This window comes from Chrysochloris asiatica, unplaced genomic scaffold (assembly GCF_000296735.1).
Source record: "Chrysochloris asiatica unplaced genomic scaffold, ChrAsi1.0 scaffold00054, whole genome shotgun sequence".
NCBI classification, from domain to species: domain Eukaryota; kingdom Metazoa; phylum Chordata; class Mammalia; order Afrosoricida; family Chrysochloridae; genus Chrysochloris; species Chrysochloris asiatica.
In genome coordinates, this window is record NW_006408572.1 from 475,974 (window position 1) to 500,911 (window position 24,938).

General features: G+C 36.9%; 1 protein-coding gene across 1 annotated transcript in view; it reads left to right on the plus strand.

The window, feature by feature from the left end:
- CPD (carboxypeptidase D) overlaps positions 1 to 24,938 on the plus strand; it is a 73,765-nt gene that overhangs the window by 36,400 nt on the left and 12,427 nt on the right. Inside the window, exons 3-14 of the mRNA XM_006863201.1 lie at positions 1,459 to 1,601; positions 2,302 to 2,471; positions 3,975 to 4,324; positions 4,749 to 4,940; positions 6,492 to 6,659; positions 8,799 to 8,908; positions 11,859 to 11,961; positions 12,405 to 12,547; positions 14,926 to 15,095; positions 17,115 to 17,438; positions 19,605 to 19,800; positions 23,942 to 24,077. Of these exons, the coding sequence (XP_006863263.1) occupies positions 1,459 to 1,601; positions 2,302 to 2,471; positions 3,975 to 4,324; positions 4,749 to 4,940; positions 6,492 to 6,659; positions 8,799 to 8,908; positions 11,859 to 11,961; positions 12,405 to 12,547; positions 14,926 to 15,095; positions 17,115 to 17,438; positions 19,605 to 19,800; positions 23,942 to 24,077 (2,205 nt within the window). The remainder of the gene's footprint in view (positions 1 to 1,458; positions 1,602 to 2,301; positions 2,472 to 3,974; positions 4,325 to 4,748; positions 4,941 to 6,491; positions 6,660 to 8,798; positions 8,909 to 11,858; positions 11,962 to 12,404; positions 12,548 to 14,925; positions 15,096 to 17,114; positions 17,439 to 19,604; positions 19,801 to 23,941; positions 24,078 to 24,938) is intronic.

Sequence of the window (24,938 nt, forward strand, 5' to 3'; positions counted from 1 at the left end):
TAACACCAGAATTCGTATGCATCAATTCTTTTATGGACTTTCTTGTTCATGTCCAGCATTCACATGCATATAAGCCTGTTGAAAGTATTATAACTTGGATCAGGTGCACCTTAGTCCTCAAAGTGTGACATATTTATTCTTTAACACTTTAAAACAGGTCTTTTGCTACTTGACTGTTAATTTCATGAGTGTTGATTGTGGATCAAAGTAAAATGAAATCCTTCACAAAATTAATCTTTTCTCCATTTGCTGTTGTTAAGGGCTGTCGAGTTGGTTCTGATTCATAGTGACCCTGTGTAGGGTGATACATTTGAGTTATGGTGTTGTAGGAAAATATTAAAATACCGTGGACTCCCAGAAAAACAAACAAATCTGTGTTGGAAGAAGTACAGCCAGAATGCTCCTTAGAAACCAGGATGACCAGACTCCATCTCTCATGCTTCAGACATATTAATAGGAGGGAACAGTCCCTAGAGAAGTATATCATGCTTGGTAAAGTGGAGGGTCAGAGGAAAAGAGGAAGAACCCCAGTGAGATGGATTGGCACAGCAGGAGCAACAATGGACTCAAGCATAGCAACAATTGTGAGGTTAGAGCAGGACCTGGCAGTATTTCTTTCTGTTGTGCATAAGGTTACTGTATGAGTCTATACCAACTCAGCGGCACATAACAGCATCTTTGCTGGAGCAGAAACCTCATCTTTCTCCTGTGAAGCAACTTGTCATTGTGATTCGCAGTTTAGTGCTTATTGTATGGAGCCACCACTCTCCACTTAGCATGATGATTTTTATTGGTCCAGTTGTAGTCATTTTTGTTTTCTTTACATTGAATTATACTTGATACTGAAAGTTGTCTTTGATCTTCATCAATAAGTGTTTCAAGTCAGCATGCAAAGTTGTGTTATTTGCATTGCTGTTGTTAAGTGCCGTCCGAGGTGATTCTGACCCATAGTGACCCTGTATAGGGTTTCCAAGGAACAGCTGGTGAGCTTGGACCACTGACCTTGCGGTTCAAATGACTAAGCGGTCTGGCGCATTAACCTACAGCGCCACACCAGGACAAGTTAATTATCTTAAGCAAACTTTTGCTTCTTGTTGTTCTTGTTAAGTGCTGTCGAATCTATTCCGACCCCTAGCGACCCTATACAGGTTTTCCGAGGCTGTAAATCTTTACAGGAGCAGAAAGCCTCATCTTTCTCCCGTGTATCAGCTGGTAGTTTCGAACTGTTGACCTTGCGGTTCGCAGCTCGATTCGTAACCACTACGCTACCAGAATGTATGGGTATGTTTCTGTAATCTTCCTTTTCAGTCTTTTCTATAATTCAAGGATTTTCTCCAACTTCAGATGAAAACAAAATGTATACATGCAGAGATAACTGATTTGATTTCTTCAGTCTTTTGGAGAGTAGAATAATTATTTTCCTTCTGAAAGTAAAATTATTTTTTTCTTCATGTTAAGGTGGCATGCAGGATTACAATTATGTTTGGGCCAACTGCTTTGAGATCACTTTAGAACTGTCTTGTTGCAAGTACCCACCTGCTTCGCAGCTTCGACAAGAGTGGGAGAACAATCGTGAGTCTTTGATCACATTGATTGAAAAGGTAAAAGTAGCTGACTGAAAGCTTGGGGTATGGAAATAATTGATTAAATAAGGGGAAATTCATTTGCATATGAGTCGCAATCTATACTCTTTATTTTATTGATCTGTTTTTATTAGTTAAGCTTGTAGGTTGTCTCTAGAGATTACTATAATGAATAGAGTCTATCTCTGCTTCTCCTATGTGTTGTCCTTCCCCACAGTGCCCCCAGTTTTCTTGCTCTATAGGGTTCCCTTTGCTTGTCTTAGAACACTTTTATATACTGAAATAATTAACCAAATTTATATCCCCCAGTTCTCAAAATATCATTTGGTCATATTTTGAGTAGAGGACCTTTACTACTGTATGAACCATGGGCATTCAGGTTTAAATACCAGCTAGGCTAATGCAACTATTAGATATTACAGAGATTATTATCCAAAGAGAATTTCAAAAGTAGAATTTCAAAAAAAGAAATTTCAATAGTCTACTAGTCTAGATTTCAGACACATATGATTTATGTTGGTAAAGGCTTAATCTCTGTGTTTATATTCGATTTAACTTGGAAGCACTGAAAAGTATTTTAAGGAGGTAGAGGAGTAGCTTTATTTGTTGAGAAATTGTAGTATCAGTTCAGAGAGGTTATACCTTCTTGCCTTCCAGATTGGTTGTCTTTGAGCAGTCAACTTTTCTTCTTCTTTTTTTTTTTTTTTTGATTTATTAGGTCCATATTGGCGTTAAAGGATTTGTTAAAGACTCAGTATCTGGATCTGGCTTAGAGAATGCAACCATCTCAGTGGCTGGTATTAATCATAATATCACAACAGGCAGATTTGGTGATTTCCACAGATTACTTGTTCCTGGAACATATAACCTTACAGCAGTTTTAACTGGGTAAGAACTTACACTATTACCTATTTTGTATTTCTAAGGTGGAAATATAGACAAAGAAATGTTACTCACTGTATATGGCTTTTTTCCTTCTTATTTTCTGATTTTTCTCCCTTTCATAATGTGGAGTCTTTGTTACATAATAACAATACATATCACTGGGGATAGGACAAGTTATTTTATGGGTTTTTGTTTTTAATTTGTTTTGTTGATGATATACATAGCAAACATACACCAACCAATTCAACTGTCTCTACACATACTACAATTCGGTGATGTTGATTACCTTCTTTGTGTTGTACTTTTCTGGGTTGTTCCCCCTTAATTAACTTAAACTCACTGCTCCCTAAGATTCCTATCTAGTATTTCAAATTGTTGTCATCACTTTGACCCCATGTAGAGTGTTCTTAAAAGACTATAATGTTCAATGTATGCATTTTTATTACTTTAGCTAATAATACCTAGGAAATATTTTTTATTTAAGTTTTAAAGATGATCTCAGGGCAACAGTTTCATAGATTCATGCATCCCACATGGCTCCAGAAAGTTTGGAGTCCATGAGAACTTGACGTTCTGTTCTCCCTTTTCATGAGGAATCTTCTGTAGAATCTTTTATCAAACATTCAGTAATGGTAGCTGGGCACCATCTAGTTCTTCTGGTCTCATCGCTAAGGAGGCAGTTGCTCATGAAGACAGTGAAACACGCAATACGTATCCTGACTCTCTTTGGAAGAACAGTTTTTAAAACTTGAAAAAATAGTTGTATAAAGCATTACTTTAAGGCTAGCTGAATATGTACAAGAAACACCAAAATGAAACCAAACCCATTGCTCCTGAGTTAATTTTGACTTATAGTGACCTTATATAGGGTCTCCGAGACTGTAAATCTTTTTGTGGACAGCCTCATCTTTCTCTCTTGGAGTGGCTGGTGGGTTTGAGCCACTGAACTTGTGGTTAGCTCAGTACCTAACCCACAGCATCAGCAGAACTCCTTAGGGAAGCTCAGGGCTCTGTAAAAGACAGTTGTAAGTGTTTTCTTATCATCACCTTTTTAATATATGAAATGAGTGATTTAATATATGATTAATATTCATATATTAAACTTTATGGAAGCTCGCTTTGATAAGGACTTAATTAATAACCTTTAAGTTAATTCTGAACTCTCTCCTATTTGGGACAATAGTGGGAATGTCAGTATGATAATTTATTCCTTCTTTGAGTACAGTGCAGTGATTTACCTTTATCTCTCGATATATTCTTTCCTTGGAATGTAAAGTTTTTGTATCTGGGAAGATAATAAGAGAACTAGCTCTTCAGAAACTTAATCAGGGATTTTCTGAGATAATATCCTGAAACTCGTTTAAATTTGCACATCTATATTTAGTTTGAGTTTTGATAGACCAATAAGTGCAAGAGTGTGAGAAGCTTCCATGCTTTTTATACTGTTAAAGCATTGTGTGTCTTAATGTAACTCCAAGGCATCTGCCTTGTTGAATATTTCCTCAGGTATATGCCACTGACTTTTAATAATGTAACTGTGAAAGAAGGACCAGCTACAGAGGTGAATTTTTCCCTTCGGCCAACTGTGACTTCAGTAATCCCAGACACAACTGAGGCTGTAGCAACTGCTAGCACAGTTGCTACACATAATATTCCTCCTGGAACACCACCCTCAAATCAGCCAATTCAACCAAAGGACTTCCACCATCACCATTTCCCTGATATGGAAATCTTCTTGAGAAGGTTTGCCAATGAATACCCTAATATCACTCGGCTTTATTCACTGGGAAAATCAGTAGAATCAAGAGAACTTTATGTGATGGAGATATCTGATTATCCAGGTGTTCATGAACCAGGTAATTGGTTTAGTTTTACAAAGAGTTTCCATAATACCTCTCACACTTACATACTATGTCACTCTTATTTACCCTGGAAGGTCACCTGGAACAAAGAAAATGCAACCAACTTTTTGCCAGAAGAGAAGAAAAACCATTTGATAATATTTATTATGTAGATTAGATTCTCTTCTGCTAATATTTTAATTTTCATATCATATGGTGTATGTATATTTGTATACCTTGAGCCTGCTTCTCAAACACATAGTAAGAAACATAGTAAGAAAACTACTTTATAACATATTTGTGAAGTTCTTCCTGCTTCCTTTTACAAAATACATGTTTCATTAAATTTTCAGCTCAGAATTTCTATATACATTGATGAAAAAAATATAGAGAGTCAATGATAAGGAAGAAGTCTTCCATGTAATTATTTTACCTTCAGGTGAACCAGAATTTAAATACATTGGAAATATGCATGGAAATGAAGTGGTTGGAAGAGAACTGCTCTTGAACCTCATCGAGTACCTTTGTAAGAACTTTGGAACAGACCCTGAAGTAACAGATTTGGTTCGGAGCACTAGAATTCACCTTATGCCATCCATGAATCCTGATGGATATGAAAAGGCCCAGGAAGGTAAAGATTTAGCTTTTTTTTTTAAATGTTTGATGTTTTGATTAACATATGGTAGGATTATTTTGGGGGGCGTGGAAAAGAATTTGAATTGGTTATTTCTTGGGATTTCTTCTTCTAATTTATAATTCATTGTAGCTCTTGTGTTCCTATAAATAGGCCAGTCCATTCAATGGTTATAGGACCAAGTTTATTTTTAATGGCATTTTCCACTCTGATAATGGCTCTTATTTACTAAAAGCAGTGTAAGATTTTTACATGAGTTCTTGCCAAGTATATTACTGAGAACCTTATAAATGAAAATCAAAACAAATATCTTCTGAAATTAGTGATTCTGTTTTGACTCTCAATTCTACTTCCCATGTATGAGTATATTTTAGCCCTGTTAAATTATTGTCTTTCTAGTCCTCTGGCTCCTCTAGACAAGCCCATCTCCCTTGGCAATATAGTACAAGGGGGCTTCAAAAAGTTCATGGGAAAATTCCATTATCTTACCATTCCATTTTTCTATGAACTTTTAGAAGCTCCTGCAAATGTACAGGGAAAGTATCGTGCTTACACAAGCCACCTTATGCAGAACATCAAGAGAGTGAGAATCCATTTTTTCCCAACTCAGGTGAAATTATTGAAGTGAAATTCACAATATGCAACTAGTTGGTTTATCACCTATAATGACTTGGCTAATGGGAGGGTCAACTGGCCATTAATACTAAGAAGTTCTCTTTCAACAAACGTTGTTGTTGTTGTTTAGTGCCATCAAGTTGTTCTGACTAATAGCGACCCTGTGTAGTGTTTCCAAGGAACAACTGGTGGATTTGAACTGCTGACCTTGAAGTCAAGTGCTTATTCTTGACTTCAGAATACACCTGGATTCCATATAGGACTTTAACAAATAGGTTTAGGTTAACCCTTATCTATGTTATTTAAGTTTTTTCCCTAAGGACTACTCTCACATTCCTTACCAGTACTAATTGCCACCCTTCAGTAATGTTTTCTTTATTCTCTAGATTTTTTTTCATTGAGACAATAATAGGGCTCCCAACCCATATTAAAGTGGAACGTGCACATTTAAGCTCAAGTTGAACCCTTTCTCTTCCATCTTGTTAAACTTCCAATTATGTTTTTGGCTAACTTGACTTTTTTGTGGGCACTTTAATGTAAGCCTACCCCAGTTTTCTTCTCTTTCTTTGATCTGTTTCTTTACAGAGTCTTAGAGACTGGTATGCTAGTACAGTAGATCAGTCATGCCTACTCAACATTGTGATCATGTCATTGTATGTGGACTACCGACAACTGAACAGTGCTTTAATTTATAGAAATTGATTTTACTTTCCCTCAAAGTAGAACAGAGGGCAGAAATTGCTGTATAAAGTTTTTACTTCTCTGTTGAAAAGACCTAGAGGAGATTGATGTTTATTTTAATAATAGTGTGATAGATGATGGTGAAACCTGATGTGTTTACTCTTATCTTTGAGTTAGAATAGCTGAAGTAATATACATTGAATGAAATTATAAGTGAAACATGGCTTAAATTTGAATCCTGTTATCATATAGGAGATTCAATAAGTGTAGTTGGCAGAAACAACAGCAACAACTTTGACCTGAACCGAAATTTCCCAGACCAGTTCGTTCAGATCACAGATCCTACCCAGCCAGAAACTATTGCTGTGATGAGCTGGATGAAGGCGTATCCATTCGTACTGTCAGCAAATCTTCATGGAGGTATGGCAACTTTTTATTACATAATTAGTTCCTCTTGAAAGCATTTGAAAATTCCTGTTAGAATTTTAGGTCTTTATAGTCTTCTTGTTGTTGTTGTGAAGTGTCATCGAGTCCGCTCTGACCCATAGTGTATACGGTTTCCAGGAGCAGTTGGTGAGCTTGAACCGCCAACCTTGCAGTTCAAACGGCTTTGCAGTCTGGCGCATTAACCCACAGCGCCACACCAGGAGTCCAAGGCTTTCTTCAAATTAGTAGCCTGTATTGCTTTGGTGGCAGACAACAATAAGTCTTTTTTAGGTCAGTTCCCGGACTTTTTTCCTCCCTCTTTCTCTCCTTCTCTGTCTTCCCCTCTTTCTGGTAGTTCTTCAAGTGCTTTGTATTATTCTTTACCTGGGGAACTTGATAATATGATAACAGATCCAAATGTTTAGTCATATTTTTCCCCTAAAATTTAATAAACTCCTTTATGTAAGTTTGTATTTTGCCATTTTCTTCTCTTCTGCTTGCTATATCCTTAACTGCAGCACAGTGACCTCATTCTTATGTAATGACTGAAATTGTACACCTCCATATAACTCAGCAGGAATGAATCAGTTGAATAGAATGAAAGGTCAAGATTCAAAAACATAATGTCCAACTCATGTTAATAAATGTAAAGGTATTATTGCCCAAGAGAAATGAAAACGTGTCCACACAAAAACTTGTACATGAATGTTCATAGTAGCATTTTTGTAAGAATCTAAAAAGTTTAAAAATAGTATAGGTTGCTAGCACCTGGGCCGATGGGAAGAAATTTAGTGTTGACATTTGTTGAAATGTTATCTTTAGGATGTCAAAAAGAAGTATAATAGTTAAGATTTGATGGCATGTAGATTAGTCCACTACTTGAGAATGACAGTACACATCTCTGGATATTTAAAAGAAGTGAATGAGATTCTTTCAAAGTCGATTTAAAACTTGCCAGTGATACAAAAAAGGTATTCCTATGGGATAATCATGGACTGTGTTTAAAGAGCTAAATACATATCATAAAGTTATATAGCCTCATTGGCAAAATACTTTAAAAACTTCTTTTTTATATTTTATTACTTTGTATCATATTTGATGGGAAATAGTTTTCACTGTGAGCTTAAAAAATAGAGAATAAGTCACATGTCACATTGATTAAATCTGAAAACTTAATTCTAATGAAAATAGTTTACAAATTTACAGGTGTGATATCAAGGCCTTGATACAGTGGTAGATTGTTGTTGTTAAGTGCCATCAAGTCAGTTCCAACTCATAAAAACACTGTATATAGGGTTTCCAAGGAGCAGCTGGTGGGTTTGAACTGCCAACCCTATGGCTCAAACCAACTGTGCAGTCCAGTGCCACACCAGGACTCCGGTGGTGGGTAGGTACTCTCAATCGTAGACAGATTTCTTTCCAGGATATATTTTGTCATCTTAAAATCTATAAATGGGTTTAGAAATCTTAGCAAAGATATTTCAGAGGACTTCTTTGCTGCCAACTCAACAATTTTAAAGACTTTTGAAAGATTATAGGGAAAAGCAAGATTCCTTTTTGCGAATTTTAATTCTATTTTTTTATTGAGATGAAATTCATGTAGCATAAAACAACCAACTGGCCTGTAGTCCTTTTACAATGTAGGTTCCAGGGCTGGCTATGCTATCTATAAGCTCTTTAACTTCTCTGTATTTTAGATTCCATATCTGCAAAATGAGGAGGATAGATTAGTTGGACTTCAAAAGTCTCTTCTTATTTTAAAATTCCCTGGTCTTAAAAACGTGTGAGTTTTGCTGAAAAGGTATCACATTCTACTCATTTTTCTGATCCTAATTATTATAAAAGTAAAATTGTTTGAATTAGATCTGTATATTTCTGCTTTTATCTCTGACATGTAAATTACTCCTAAAAATTCAGCTAAATTCCCAGGCCCTTTCTAGTTAAGGTACTCTTTAGAATCAATGTGTAGCGATTTATTTTCTTACTTATCCACTTTTGTTTTCTGTTGAAGAAATTAACTTGAAGGAATTTGTCTTGACAAATCTTACTGGTTTCTTTCTCTGGCAGTCTTGTGAAAAACTTATTTTATGTTAATGAAACAGCTAACATGACTTGTTACCTCTTCCTTTTCAGGTTCTTTAGTTGTGAACTACCCTTATGATGATGATGAACAAGGGCTTGCAACATATAGCAAATCACCAGATGATGCTGTGTTTCAACAAATTGCACTTTCTTATTCCAAGGTAAAGTTGTGTTTAAGCATAAGATGCTATACAATTAATTCTTCTGTTTAAAAAAAAAAAAAGTGCCTGAACTTGTACTACAAAGATCAGAAAGAAGTCTGCCCTCCTCACTTCAGCTTCCCATGATTCCTTTAGGGTAGCCTTAGGGCTTCTGTTCTGGATTCCTCCATCACTTTTGAACATACTACATATATTAGTTCTTGGGCTGCTGTAGTAAAATACTACAAACTGGATAGTTTAAAAGACAGAACGTTATTGTAATTGTTATTGTTAGGTGTCGTCGAGTTGGTTCCAACTCATAGTGATCCTGAGTGAACATAGTGAACACAATCGGTACTACACCATCCTCACAATTGTTAGCGCTTGAACCCATTGCTGCTCCACTGTGCCAATCCATCTCTTTGGGGTTCTTCCCCTTTTTGGCTGACCCTCCACTTTACCTTTTCCAGGGACTGATCCCTCCTGATAATAGGTGTGAAGTATGAGAGATGAAGTCTCGTCATCCTGACTTCCAAGGAGCATTCTGGCTGTATTTCTTCCAACACAGATTTGTTTTGTTCTTCTGGCAGTCCATGGTGCTTTCAGTATTTATGGAATACACCATAACTCAAATGCATCAATTCTTCTACGGCCTTCCTTATTCATTGTTCAACTTTCTCATGCCTATGAGGTTATTGAAAATACCATGTCTTAAGTCAGGCACACTTTAGTCCTTAAACTGTTGGCTCTTACATAGTTTAAAGAGGTGCAGCAGATTTGCCTAATGCAGTACATTGCTAGATTTCTTGATGGTTGTTTCCATCAGTGCTGATTGTGGATCCAAGTAAAATAAAGTCTTTGACAACTTTAATAATCTTTTCTCATTTATCATGATGTTATTTGTTGGTCCAGTTATGAGAATTTTTATTTTTAAATTGAGGTGTAATCCATTTTGAAGGTTATAGTCTTTAAAATAAGATCATTGTTATACAGCATGCAAGCAGAATACAGGTTGTTGTTGTTGTTAGTGTTATTGAATTGGTACCGCCTCACAGCAACCCTGTATAGGGTTTCCAAAGAGTAACTGGTGGATTTAAACTGCCAACTTTGTGGTTCAAACTGACCTTGCGGTTCAGTGCACAGTGACACATTAGGACTCCTGTAATTTCAAGTGTTTTATAGGTCATTCAGAAAGTGAGTACCAGCTGTCCTCCCACAGCACACTTGACTCAACTGGGCCAATAATTAATTGCATTGACCTCACAGAGCTCAGACACTATCATAACAGTTATGGGGTTTATTAGGGAAGTTGTTAAATGCTGTTGAGTTGCTTCTGACTTATAGTGGCCCTGTATAGGGTTTCCGAGGAGGGGCTACTGAGCTTGAACTGCCAACTTTGCAGTTCAAACCGACCTTACAGTCTAGTGCACTAACCTGCAGTGTCACACCAGAACTCTCATTACGCAAGTTCAGAGGTTACAATTCAGAACCAGAAATGTTCAGGATACAGTTCATTTAGTCAGGACAGTCTCTTCCCAGCCATGCCTGCAGGCAGACTTCTCTCTAGTTCTTGGCCTCTGCCCTGTTCCAGTAATGTTACGTAGCTCTTTTTTTTTTCTTTTCTTTTTATGTGATAGTGTACATGGAAGAACATTAGCTTTACATTTATCCTATTGTATATTGTTTCATTGCCATGGTTACAATCCTCTCCATGCATCATCAACCATCCAAAGGGTATACCCTGCAAGCCTGCCCCCCGGTCATCAGCACACAGCCCCTCTCCCTCTTTGGGTCTAGAGTCCCCAGCCTCTCCATCTCTCCACGTCATTGTCTCTGCCTCCATCTCTGGCATCACTGCTTCTCTGGGTAGGGTCCCACTCTCCACTCGTCTCCTTTGATGGTCCACTCCTAGACTGCAAAGTCAATCACTCCCCTCCTTTTACTACAAAATGTCTACCTTACAAAGCTCTTTTAAGGCTGTTTGTAAATGCATATAGGACACATCATTCCCACCATAAGCCTCAGACTGAAGGCATTCAACTCTAGTTCCATGTGTCAACAAATCTGGCTCCCTCAATTGAATGCATGGAGGCATCCTACTTTGTAAGCAAGCTGTCTGCTCAATCACTCAGGTTTCCTGTGGGTCCATGGACTGGGAATCCCACTGCTTTATTTTATGTTCTGACTCTTGATTCTGCTGCTGCTACTCCTCTGCCACTCCTCCATTGTTACAACTTCAGCCCCTGGGTCAAGGAGGTTCAAGGAGCAGGGATCTTGAAGTCCAAAGGATGTGCTACACTATTGCTTTTTCCTCTTGATGGTAGTAAGACGCCTCCTTCCTGCTTCTGGGATGGCTCATTTTATACCCGTGTTACAGTTTCAAGTTTTACAATTGCAGGAACTCTGCCAACTTTCATAGCTGAATCATGTCATCGTATCAGTATCCTTTCCCACCTACTATTACTCAGTCCCATCAAGAAGAGTCATTTGGTGGGAGTTGTAAAGACTAAGGCTAAAAGACCTTAGATAATTCATGACGCCACAGATCATACTTAACCTTGATTTTTTAAAAAATAGATCATAAATTTACATAAACTTACATCATAGAAAGCTGTACTTAAGAGATCTCACTGCATCCCATGGACTCATCTATGTATGTCCACTCCACACACACTGTATTTGTACCTACTATTGTTATTTTCCTATGTCCTTTTAGTGTTGTTGTGTTTTTTTTTTAATGCAGATATAAGCAAAAAGAAATAAAATGTTTTTCCTTCCTCCTCCTTACACAAAAACTAGCATGCTATCTTATGTTGATCAACAGCCTGCTTTTTTCACTAAGCAGTATTTCCTGGAGATCATGCCAGATTTGGTCTTTAGCAGATTTTGAAGGGGGACAAAAAAAACCAATTAAATGAATGACCATATCACTAGAGGCTATTCATTGTAAAGTTTCATTTTTGTTTTTCAGGAAAATTTTCAGATGTTTCAGGGTAGACCATGCAAGAATATTTACCCTACTGAATACTTTCCCCATGGAATAACAAATGGAGCTAAATGGTACAATGTCCCAGGTAAAGATTATTTGATATCAAGGCCTTAGAGTTTTTTTTCACCTAAATTATTACTATCATGGATCTTATAATGCTGGGAAACAATGAATCTTTTGATAATATGTTAGATTATTTTAAAGATATTTAGTTAAAAGCATTCAAAATCATTTTTTCAGCTATTTTTAATTTTGTGCACTTTGAGCGAAAGTAATACACTGAAACTTGGTAGAAGTGTTATATTTTACTTCTGGTTGTGACAAAGAACCTTAGATGTGCTTGTAGAAAGTGAAAGTAAAGGTGTTTTACCTGTATCACAAGCATCTCATAGGAATGCACTATCATTTTTTGACCAAATGTTGATGAAAGGTCAGTCTTGCTTTTTACTAAGAATGCTGCTTCCCTTTTGGAATCTGAGCTATTTTGAACTTCTTCAGAGTGAGTGACTTTAATTTTTTAATCTTTAGGTGGTATGCAAGACTGGAACTACCTGCACACAAATTGCTTTGAAGTGACTATTGAATTAGGTTGTGTGAAATATCCATTTGAGAAAGATCTGCCAAAACTTTGGGAACAGAATCGAAGATCACTCATCCAGTTTATGAAACAGGTGACTCTTCAGGAATGAACTATGGAATTTCTCTCAAGAATAAGATTTTTGTGTGTACATGTAGTTTTCATGCAGAAATTTTAGAACACATCCTTTCAAGTCCATGTTGAAATATTCATGTTTTATTGCATTTATCTAGAAAATTCATGAATTGAGTTGGATTTATTTTTATGAATAGGGAATTGTTGAAGAAAATTATTCAACAAGTAGTAAAGATGTGCTCTTAATGATTGTTGATAGAATTTGATTCTGTCTTTATTAAAGGATAAGATAAATTGTCAAGTAATACATGGACTATGGAGTAAATGTTTATTGTTTCTTTTTATTGCAGTTAAGGTGAAAGTTTAGAGAGTAAATTCGTTTTCCATTACACAATTTATATGTGTTTTATTTTTTTATATTAATTGCAATCCCCACAATATAATAGCACTCGTCCCGCTTCCTCCCAGTGCTCCCTGTTTGCATTTGGCCTTCATTCCTGCTTCTTCCTGCCTTCTGAGCTTTGGTTTTGGGCCAACTTTGGTTGATTGTTTTAAGGAGTGCTTTCCCCCTGGGTGGTGGTGGTCACTGTATAGGCCTGCCTATTGTTTGGTTGAAAGGTGATCTCTAGGTTGGATTGGGTAAATGTTTTCCTTCTTTCTCCTTTTCCAGTGATTTACTGTGAAATGACTCATTTCCTTTTGTTTAGATATACATTGTAGTCAGTAGATGAAGACTATAAGAAATACAAGGGAATATTTAAGAAGTTTCATCTTTTCATTCCAGTTTTCCATGAACATTTGGAAGCCCCCTCATATGCTAATGGTTAATTAGAATAATCTAATACTTTATGCTAGTATTTTTCTGCTTTATGTATTTTTCTTAATAATATAATATTAAACCCTGTGAGTGTATACTAATTTTAAAAATGTTTGAAAAATTTTAGATATACAGAAAAGTTATAGGACTGGTACAATTTGAGACACTTTTATTCTTACATTTAGAATGAACAGTTGTTAAAATTTTGCTGTATTTGCTTAACATTTAAATTATAGACCTGTGTTACTTATATACTCAATTTTTTTCAGAACTAAATACTCTGGTAACATAGTGGTAACAAGTTGGGCTGCTAACCTCAAGGACAGCAGTACAAAACTACTAGTTGCTCCACAGGTGAAAGATGAGGCTTTCTGCTCCTGTAAAGATTACAGCCTCAGAAACCCTATGCAGGGCTGCTATGAGTAGGAACTGACTTTATGGCACACCCACCACCCAAATTGTAGATATTATATTTTACTCCTAAAGATTTCAGCATGCATCTTCTAAAAATTTGGGTATCTTCCTATTTAACCTAATACTGTGTACAGCAAAGTCAGTTTGAACCACAAGGTCAGCAGTTCAAACTCACCAACTGCTCCTTGGAAACCCTATACAGGGTCGCTATGAGTTGGAACCGACTCAGCGGCACTTAACAACAACAATTATCTCACCTAAGAACATTAACAGAAATCCCTAGTATTACCTAATACCTAACTTGTATTCAAATTTCTCCCACTTGTCCCCAAAATAAGTATCTCTGGTGATTAAAGTGCTTGACTATGAACCGTAGGGTTGATGGCTTAAACTCACTAGCTACTCCCACAGGAGAAGGTTGTGGCAGTATGTTTCCATAAAGATTTATAGCCTTGGAAACCCTACGGAACAGTTCTACTTTGTCCTACAGAACTCCTATGAGATGGAATCGGTTTGATGGCAGTGGGTTTGATCCTCAAAATGTCTTTTTTAAAGTATATTTTAGAACCAGGATCTAATCAAGATTCATACATTGTATTTGATTTTTATATCTCTTGCAAGTCAAACATAGTTTTTCCTGTTTGTTTTGTTGTAGTTGTTTTTAATGACTTTCCCTTTTTTGAAGAGGTCACGTCCTTTTACCTGTACAATATTCCATATTTTGAATTTCTCAGAATATGCTAAAATTTAAACAGTGTTCTTTTTATTCCTCATGATAAAGACAAACCTGGTGGCCGCTAGTGGTTATGTGCCGTGGAGTTAGTTCAGACTCATAGTGACCCTGTATAGGATTTCTGAGGCTGTAAATCTTTACAGGAGCAGAATTCCTCATCTCTCTTCTGTAGGGCATCTGGTAGATTCAAACTGCTGACGTTCTGGTTAGAAGCCCAACTCATAACCTCCTACACTAAAGGCAAACCTAGTGTATGAAAACACAGACTTCCATTTTGTTTAATAAATGTGTACATTTATCTTTATTCTGAATACCTAAATTCTAGTTTGTTCCGTGCATTTATAGTTTTAGGAATCTTTTGTCACCTAAGCTGGCAACGTGAGTGGGTAATGATGTTTACCATTGAAATCTGGTGTCCTTCTGTTCTGTCTAGGTTCATCAGGGCATCAGAGGATTTGTCCTAGATGCCACAGATGGCAGGGGTATATTAAATGCCACCATTAGTGTTGCTGAAATTAATCACCCAGTAACTACTTACAAAAATGGAGATTACTGGCGTCTCTTGGTTCCAGGAACTTATAAAATCACAGCATCTGCTCGAGGGTAAGTGACCGAATGCATTGAAATTGAGTGGGAATAAGACAAACATAGCTCCATTCTGGAAGATTATTAGAAAGACAGCTAAGCAACCTTGAGTTTAATGCTAGGAAGGTTAGAGCTTGTTACACATTTGACCCTGGTCTGGTGGCACAAAGTGAGTACACTGACTAGTAGATGTTAACAATCTGTGACCTCTTTTACTTTCTTTCTCCTTTCCTGATCACCTGCCCCTTGTCCAGGTGGAAAAGCCATAGCAAATGATATCTGTCACTATTGGAAAAATTCTGTGAAGTACCTGTTAGTTGGAACAGTAATATTCCTGCCCTACTGCACACTTCTAGCTATGTTATCCAATAACTACCACTTCCTAACATTTGTACCATTTTAAAGCTCTTTCACACTCAGCTATACTGTTGCTCATTTCCCTTATTGCTTCAGTGAAATTTACTTTTTGTTGCCAATTGTCTAAATAAGACTGCCTTAAATTTTCTACAGGTTTTTTTCCCACAAAGATATAGTTCTTGAAAAAGAAGTATATTTAAATAATTATAAAATTAAAATATATGAATTTTCCTGAACAAAAGTTTCTTTCCCCCTTCTTTGCAGCTTACGGTTAGAACCACTTGATTGCTTAGTGTGAAACTTACTATTTTGTTTCTGAAGAGTTAGTTGGACAGCCATTGAAGTAAGATTAAATACATAAAAGCATTTATAGTTACTGTTACTTAAAAAAAAATTTAGGAATTCTGGTGTGTTGCTGTAGGAAATGCACTGGACTGCTAACTGCAAGACCAGCAGTTCAAACCCACTAGCCACTCCTTGGAAACACTATACAGTGTTGCTGTGAGTTGGAACCGATTCAACAACACTTAGCAACACTGGTCCAGGATGCATGAGTTAAAACCTTGCACTAATGAGTAGTAAGATCTTTCCTATTTTTCTTCACTTTGGACAAAGTATTGAATAAACTAAAGCAGCAAGTTATCTGAGAAATAGAGCAAGAAGGATGTGCTTGGTAGAGAATATCCTAAGCTGTTGTTAGGTGCTTTCGAGTTGGTAACCTTATATACAACAGAATGAAACACTGCCTGGTCCTGTGCCAATCTCATGATTGTTGCTATGATTGAGCCCATGGCTGCCATCAATCACTGTGCCAATCCATCTCGTTGGGGGTCTTCCTCTTTTTCATTGACCCTCCACTTTACCAAGCATGATGTCCTTCTCCAGGGACTGTTAACCAATTGATAATACGTCCAAAGTCTGAGAGATGAAGTCTGGCCATCCTGGCTTCTAAGGGTATTCTGGTTATACTTTTTCCAACACAGATTTGTTTGTTCTTCAGGCAGTCCATGGTACTTGTAATATTATCCTCCAACACCATAACTCAAATGCATCAATTCTTCTGCCATCTTCCTTTATTCATTGTCCAACTTTCACATGCATTTGAGGTTATTGAAAATACCATGGTTTGGTGCACCTTAGTCCTCAAACAGACACCTTTGTTCTTGAACACTTTAAAGATGTTTTGTACAGTAGATTTGCCTAATGCAATATTTCATTTGATTTCTTGACTGCTGCTTCCGTAAGTGTTGATGGTTAATCCAAACAAAATGAAGTCTTTGACAACTTCAATCTTTCCTCATTTATCTTGATGTTATCTATTGGTCCAGTTGTAAAGATTTTTGGTTTTTTTTACATTGAATATGGCCTTGATGATAAAAATTATGATGGAGATTGCATGATAGAATTTTGCAAGACCAATCCTAAATTACATCTCAAATTTTTTTATCCAGATTACAAAAGACATGAGACTATCCTCTGCAAGCACAAAATTTACTTTGAAATCATAAATATAATCATAAAAATTCATTCATATTTTATAATATTTTCTTTATTTATGACCTTTTAGACAGATACACCATGTTTATCTGAAGCACTCCCATACCTTCCCCATGCCTGTTTTCCCAGGGCTTGGGTTCTCCAGTTGAAGAAGTGCAGCTTTGATCTGTCTCTTTATTGCAGCTATAACCCAGTGACCAAGAATGTGACTGTACAGACTGAAGATGCTACTCAGGTCAACTTTACACTTGTTCGGTCTTCAGCAGATGCAAACAGTGAATCAAAAAAAGGAAAGGGGGATAGCACCAACACTGAGGATGCCAGTGATCCAACTACTAAACAGTTTGAAACCTTAATCAAAGACCTTTCAGCTGAGAATGGTTTGGAAGACCTCATGTTACGTTCTTCTTCAAATCTGGCTCTCTATCGATACCATTCATACAAAGACTTATCAGAGTTTCTGAGAGGACTTGTAATGAACTATCCACAGATTACAAATCTTACTAGGTGAGGATCATTTTCTTACTGCTTTACTGTACACACACCTTTTCTTTCTTTCTCTTAAGAGAATACATTCAGCTTAGCCACGTTGAATGATTATTGTAGAAATATTTGGAAGTTGCACGTATAGAAAATTGGCGTTTACTTATTTTGCAACAGTTACTTCCTTGGAGACTTTTCTAACAATGAATCTCAGAACCTTTTATGAGGTATATTGGAGAAAATGACTTGGTAGATTAACAATATATCGCTCAGAAAGTATAAAGTTAATTTTTCTTACTGACTACTTAGAATGATTTCAAACCTTTTCCATTTCTGAGCTGTAGAGTCGTGTTCTGGCTGTATGTATGATTTGTTTTGCTTTGCTGGGGGTAAGGGAAGACTTAGAAAAAAGTATGAGCTCACTTGCCCAGGGTCACGTGTGATGATCTTTTTTTCCAGTTAGAAAGTGAAGCATAGTTGCTGTCACTTCCTGTGCCTCAGTCTATTCACAAGTAACTCTGCTGGCTCAGTGGAGTAATCATAACTGAAAAAGCGGTGGTTTGAACTCACTCCTGGCTCCACAGGAGAAAAGAGCTGGCAGTCTGCTCCTCAAACAGCCTAGAATATCCTATCAGGCAGTTCTACTCTGTCTTATATGTCTCTGCAAGTCAGAATTGACTCACTAACACACAATTAGCAGTCTATTCACCGTCTCTGTTCCATGCAGCTTTTGGGACTGATTTAGGGTCCCAAGAAAATCTACACTTCTGGCATATGTAAAACTGATGACTGAGATAGCCTTTACCCTCAGTCTCTGGGGCTTCTCTGGTATTTGTATGTTGTTGTTGTTATGTGCCGTGGAGTCTGTTCTGACTCATAGTGACCCTGTATAGGGTTTCCGAGGCTGTAAATCTTTACAGGAGCAGAAAGCCTCATCCTTCTCCCGTGAAACAGCTGGTAGTTTTGAACTGCTGACCTTAAGGTTCGCAGCCCGATTCTTAACCACTGCGCTATCAGTACCCTTGTATAGGTATTTTTGAAACCCATTACCTTTGAGTTGATTCTGACTCACACAGACTCTATTAGGCAGAGTAGAACTGTCCCATGGAGTTTCCAAGGCCATGATCTTTTCAGAAGCAGACTCTACATCTTTCTGTTGCAGAGTGGCTGATAGGTTCAAACCACTAACCTTTCAGTTAGCAGCTGAGTGCTTAACCAGAAGTATTTCCATGATTTGTTGATCCCCACTGTTTGCCTATTGTATGGGTCTTTGCTTTCACTTTTTGATGAGAGTTTATAGTTCTCTATTTCAATTGATGCTTGAGTACTTCTACCCAGTTCCAGTTTGAATATCCTACATCCCAGTTCCCTATGTAGCTTATAGTTTTTGAATTGTAAAACAAGTAAAAAAAATGGGACTTATTTTGTTGTTCAGTTACTTAATTCATTTAAGTTTTATTTTTAAAGCATTCTAATTCAAGATGAGCTTTTTTAGTTATCTCCCCAAAATATGGAACACTTATTCATGGTGGTACACAAGATAACTTTAGATGGTACCAATAGGCATCAACTATCACTGATTAACATAATGAAAAAGTACTAATTTTTAAAATTGTATTGATCCTCCTCAATTTAATGCTAATATATATATATATGTATATATATATGTTTTCTATTTACCTGTTTTAAAAGTCCCTTTATAACAAAGAAAGCAGGCTTATGCTCAGTGTTCTTGGCAGGCAGAAAGTTGGATCACTGCTTTGTTTTCATTGTATTAGTTATTAGTTTTACTGTGATACATTTATAGTAAAATTTAGTGTCTTATTTTCATAAATTACTCAAGATTTTAAAAATGAAGTTCTGTACTTACATGACTATTTAAATATTTCTGTAAATTTAGGTGAGTTAACTTATAAGAACTATTTTAATTAGATAATAGTAAAAATTATAGAAGATAGGGCAAATATTGCAAAGATAGTATGAATTGAATTGGCAAATGCTGAATTAAATCACTGTCTTGCCTAAGTCTGATAATACCTTACTTCTATTCTACTGGTTTTGATCAAGGAAAACGCATTTTCTTGAGATTTTCTGATTTAATGATTAATTCTTTAAAGACTTTAAAACTTTTCATGTTTTCTTTTTAATTTAAAAACATAATGTATGACTTTTTTCTTCTGGATTTGAAAGTTTGGGACAGAGTGCTGAGTATCGTCACATTTGGTCTCTTGAAATCTCCAATAAGCCCAATGTATCTGAACCTGAAGAACCTAAGATTCGTTTTGTTGCTGGTATCCATGGGAATGCTCCCGTTGGAACTGAACTGCTTTTGGCTCTGGCAGAATTCCTTTGCCTGAACTACAAAAAGAATCCAGCTGTTACCCAAGTAAGAAAATAGCCTATTTTGACACTCTTTAAAAGGAAAAATCTCAGTGATTTGTTGATATCCAGGTACCTTTTAAAATTCTTAATTACATGTTAGGTTTTACACAGAGGCACTTTCAGTGCTTTAAAAACTTTACCCTTTAGAAAGAGACTATCTTCATATAACTCACTGCTGTCAAGTTGATTCCAGCTCATAGCATCCATGTACGACAGAGGAGAATTGCTCCGTAGGGGTTCTGAGCTGTAAATCTTTACAGAAGTGGACTACCTCAGCGTTTTCCTGTGGAATGCTGGTGCATTTTGTTTCTCTATATTCTAAATTTAGAGGGAAAAATAATACTGAAGATTTACATTCAGTCCTCTAATCCTTTCTGTATATTTGGTTGCCAATATTAAATATGGCTAGTATTTAATATAAGAGAACGTATCTAAAAACTGTCATGGAAAACAAATAGGTTTTTCTTCTCATGTAATAAATAAATATTGGACATCTTGGCTGCTAAGAAATTTTAAACAAAGGAATATGGCATTGTTACTGTAGCCATCCATGACGGCAGAAAAGAACTAACTTTAATCTAGAGGCTTAATCTGATTGTGCAATTTAGTCTCGTGTCTCAGAAAAGAAGGAAACAGTGTGCATTCTTCTAGGATACACTCTTAATTGGCACTGTCTCTATTGAACTTAGAAAAGAAAAAGAGAATTTATATTTGTTGATGGGTAATTTATATCTATCATTAATCCTCAGCTCTAAAAGCATCTACTTCCATTATTGAAAGATTCTCTAGGCAAATTATTGAATGATGCAGAAAGCATCAAGAGAAGGGGGAAGGAATACAGAGTCTCTGTACCAAAAGGAAATGGTTGATGTTCAACCATTTCAAGAGGTACCATATGACTAAGAGCCAATGATACTGAAGGAGGAAGTCCAAGATGCATTGAAGGAATTGGCAAAGAACAAGGCACCAGGAATGATGGAATAAAAATTGAAATCTTTCAAGAAAGTGAGGCGGTACAGGAAGCACTCACACATCTCTACTGAGAAATTTGGAAGACAGCTATATGGCTAACTGATTGGAAGAAATCCATATTTGTGCCCATTCCAAAGAGAGGTGACCCAACTGAATGCAGAAATCATCGGATAATCCCTTTGATATCTCATGCGAGTAAAGTTTTGCTAAAAGTAATACAGAAATGGCTGCAATCATACATTGACAGAGAACTTCCAGAGGTTCAAGCCAGATTCAGAAGAGGCCTTGGAATGAGGGATATCATTGCTGATGTTCGAGGGATCTTGGCTGAAAACAGAGAATATCAGAAAGATGTTTGCCTGTGCTTTATTGACTAGGCAAAGGCTTTCGATTGTGTGGATCATGACAAACTATGGACAACATTGCAAAGTATGAATATTCTGGAACACATAATTATGCTCATGAGGAATCTTTACCTGGACCAAGAAACAGAACATGGGAACACTGAATGGTTTAAAATTAAAAAAGGTGTGCGACAAGGTTGTAATCTTTCACCATACTTATTCAACCTGTATGCTGAGCAAATAATACGAGAAGCTGGGTTCTATGAAGAAAAACTTGGCATCAGGATTGGAGGAAGACTCATTAACAACCTGCGATATGCAACTGATACAACCTTGCTTTCTGAAAGTGAAGAGGACTTAAAACATTTACTGATGAAGATCAAAGAGCACAGCCTTCAGTATGGATTACATCTCAATGTTAAGAAAACAAAAATCCTCACCACTGGACCAATAAACAACATTCTTATTAAGGGAGAAAAGATTGAAGTTGTCAAGGCCTTCATTCTTCTTGGATCAACTATCAACACTCAAGAAAGCAGCAGTCAAGAAATCAAATGACGTATTGCATTAGGCAAATCTGTTGCACAAGACCTTTTTAAAGTGTTGAAGAGCAAAGATGTCAGCTTGAGGACTAAGGTGAACCTGACCCAAGCCATGGTATTTTCAATAACCTCATATGCATGCGAAAGCTGGACAGTGAATTAGGAAGACCGTAGAAGAACTGATGCTTTTGAGTGTGGTGTTGGAGGATAATACTGAAAGTGCCATGGGCTGCCAAAAGAATCAATAGATCCATTTTGGAAGAAGTCCAGCCAGAGTGCTCCTTGGAGGCCAGGATGGCCAAACTTTGTCTCTCATACTTCAGACATATTGTCAGGAGGGACCAGTCGCTGGAGGATATCATGTTTGGTAACGTGAAGGGTCAGAGAAAAAGAGGAAGACTCCCAACGAGATGGATTGGCCAAGTGGCAGCATTGATGGACTCAAGCGTGGCAACAGTAGTGAGGTTGGCCCAGGATCGGTCAGTGTTTCATTCTGCTGTGCATAAGGTCGCTATGGGTCAGTACTGACTCGATGGCACCTAACAACAACAAAGATTTCCTACAGCTGGGAAGTGGTAAAACTGGGATTTAAATGCAAATGTATCTCCCTTGAAAACCCATGCTGTTTTGTTACACCATACTAGCCCCCCAGCCCCCCTCCCACACAAAAGAAACTTGGAAAGAATTGATGTGTCGATTAGGTAAAATGAACTTAAATCAGACTTCATCAAAACTTATTTTACTATCTTCAGCAAAGAAGATTCTACTGAATTATTCTTAGGAATTGCAAGGAACTTCTCAAAGACATTTTTTTATCTTATTTTTGTGGAAGAAATGTCAAGGAAATGGTTTATCAGCTCTGGCTATACATTAGAACCACCCAGACACCTGAGAAGTTTTAAAAAAGGTGATACCTGAGCCCCATCCCCAGAGATATCAGTATTCTTAATGTTTTGCTAGAAATGCAACTTACCAGAACTGATCCCAACCAAAAGAGTCTGTATGCTCTACACAAAATTTATACTGGGGATCTCTCTCTAAACTAATTTATCAGAATTTGCGTCACTGGTCTAATTGGGCTTGTTGAACAGTTACTTCTAAGGTCAGATCACTAAAAATTGCCATTTGTTTTGAACTGAAGGTTCAAATTATCTGGAAAGTTTTAGTGAAAATTCGCATTCCCAGATTCATATCATTAGAAATTCTGATTCGGTATCTCTAATTCATATATTAGAGTCCTGGTGTGATACACTGGACCACAAGGTTGGTTTGAACTGCAATCTTGGCCATTTAAACTCACCAGCCGCTCCTCATAAATGCTACACAGGGTTGCTATGAGTCGACTGACTCGATGGCATTTAACAACAAAGCATGTATACTTTAGAAATAAATCCAACAAGGAGTGACTTAAGAACCATCAAACTAAAGGGTGTCAAATGTTTTCAATTTATAGACTATTTTTCTAGACTAAGCCACTCTTACTTACTTACTATTACAAAAAATATAGGATTAACATATCAGAAACTAGTTCATGCCACATATGTAGGTATTAATACATCAGAAGGACAAACTATTGTAGAAAAGGCAAATATACCACCTCAGTTTTTATTACTGATAGTTTGGATATGCTAATTTCAGCTCTTCTGTCTCATTGTTTCCAGACAAACATCGCTATTTTTCAGATTATGTAGTCGAGTTTGTAATATGGAAACCTCAGTGTTGTCATTGTTACTGCTCAAAGGTGGTGGTGATGGTGGTGAGCATGTGCTGTGGAGTTGGTTCCAACTCATAGTGACCCTGTACAGGGTTTCTGAGGCTGTAAATCTTTACGGGAGCAGAAAGCCTCATCTTTTTCCCATGGAGTAGCTGGTAGTTTCAAACAGGTAACTTCTTGATTAGCAGCTCAGTGATAAGCAAATTTACTCGAAAAGGGCCAGATAGTATATATTTTAGGCTTGTTGAGCAAACGTTGTGTTACAATTGCTCAACTTTACCGTTGTAGCAGGAAAGTCATCAGATGTGAATAAATGAGCATGGCTTTGTGCTAATGAAACTTTATACATGGCAGCAGGCTGTTACCTGAGTTGTAGCCAGTACTTTGCCCATTCCTATTCTAAGTCATCTGGAGGTTTCTGGGAATTTGGAGCGCAAGAGAGAATTTTTTCTTTTAGCTCTGCCTTTTACATTTGCGATTAAAACAATAAAGATTTTCTATTTGTGGCATGGGAGGGAAGGGGTACCTGTTGATACCACAGTGAGCTAATATTGATTCCTATTTCTGTTTTAGTTGATTGACAGGACTAGAATTGTGATTGTCCCTTCCTTAAACCCAGATGGACGAGAAAGAGCACAAGAGAAAGACTGTACTTCAAAGACAGGACAAACAAATGCTCATGGGAAAGACTTGGATACAGACTTCACAAGTAAGACTAATAATTTCCACACTTTTAGCACTTTGCACATATGAAAGTAGATAAAAAAATTATTACTGCTAGGGTTCCAGTTCATACATGAACAGGTTTATTCCATACAAAACATGTTTAAACATGTCTCTGTGATCAGTGGATGACTGCAAAGAAGTTCTGTCAGTCAAACACTTGTCTTAGTCTCATTAGGATAATTTGTGTGTGTGTGTGGGGGTGTGTCAATCAAAATAGTGACTTCTGAGAAATCTTCTGGGCCAGTTCCATTCCAGGCAGAGAGGTCAGCTCAGAAGACTGTGGTGACTCTTTGTCGAAGATTTCAAAGAGGTAATCTTGGTAAATTTTTTCAAGGGACACACGATGATCACAGGGGCTCATTAGGAAGAAATTTTAAGAAAATTGAAAACAGCATTGATGAGAAAAAAGACCAGAAAATTTGCCCTGAGGAATTTTTTTTCCCACTATGACAATGCACCTGCTAATTCTTCCAAGGTAGCAAGGGTTGTCCTTTCATTAAGAAACCTTGCCCTGTCTACACTACAGCCCTGATCTTGCCCCTTCAGACTTCTTTTTGTTTCCCAAACTCAAAGAACATTTCAAAGGAATATAATTTGAGTCTCTCAAGGATGCCAAGGCTGCTGTTTTGATGTGGTATAAATGAAAGAGCACCGAATTCTTTAGTGAAGGGTTAGTAAGATGGAAACACCACTTTCATAAGCCTACAGACCTAGATGGATGATATGTCAAGAAAGAATAGCTTCACATTTTGATATTTTGTTCAAAAAGGTTTCTATGATTCTGTAATAACAGTTATTGACTTACTGTCATACTTAATTGTCTTTGCTAGGAGATTGGTTGTTT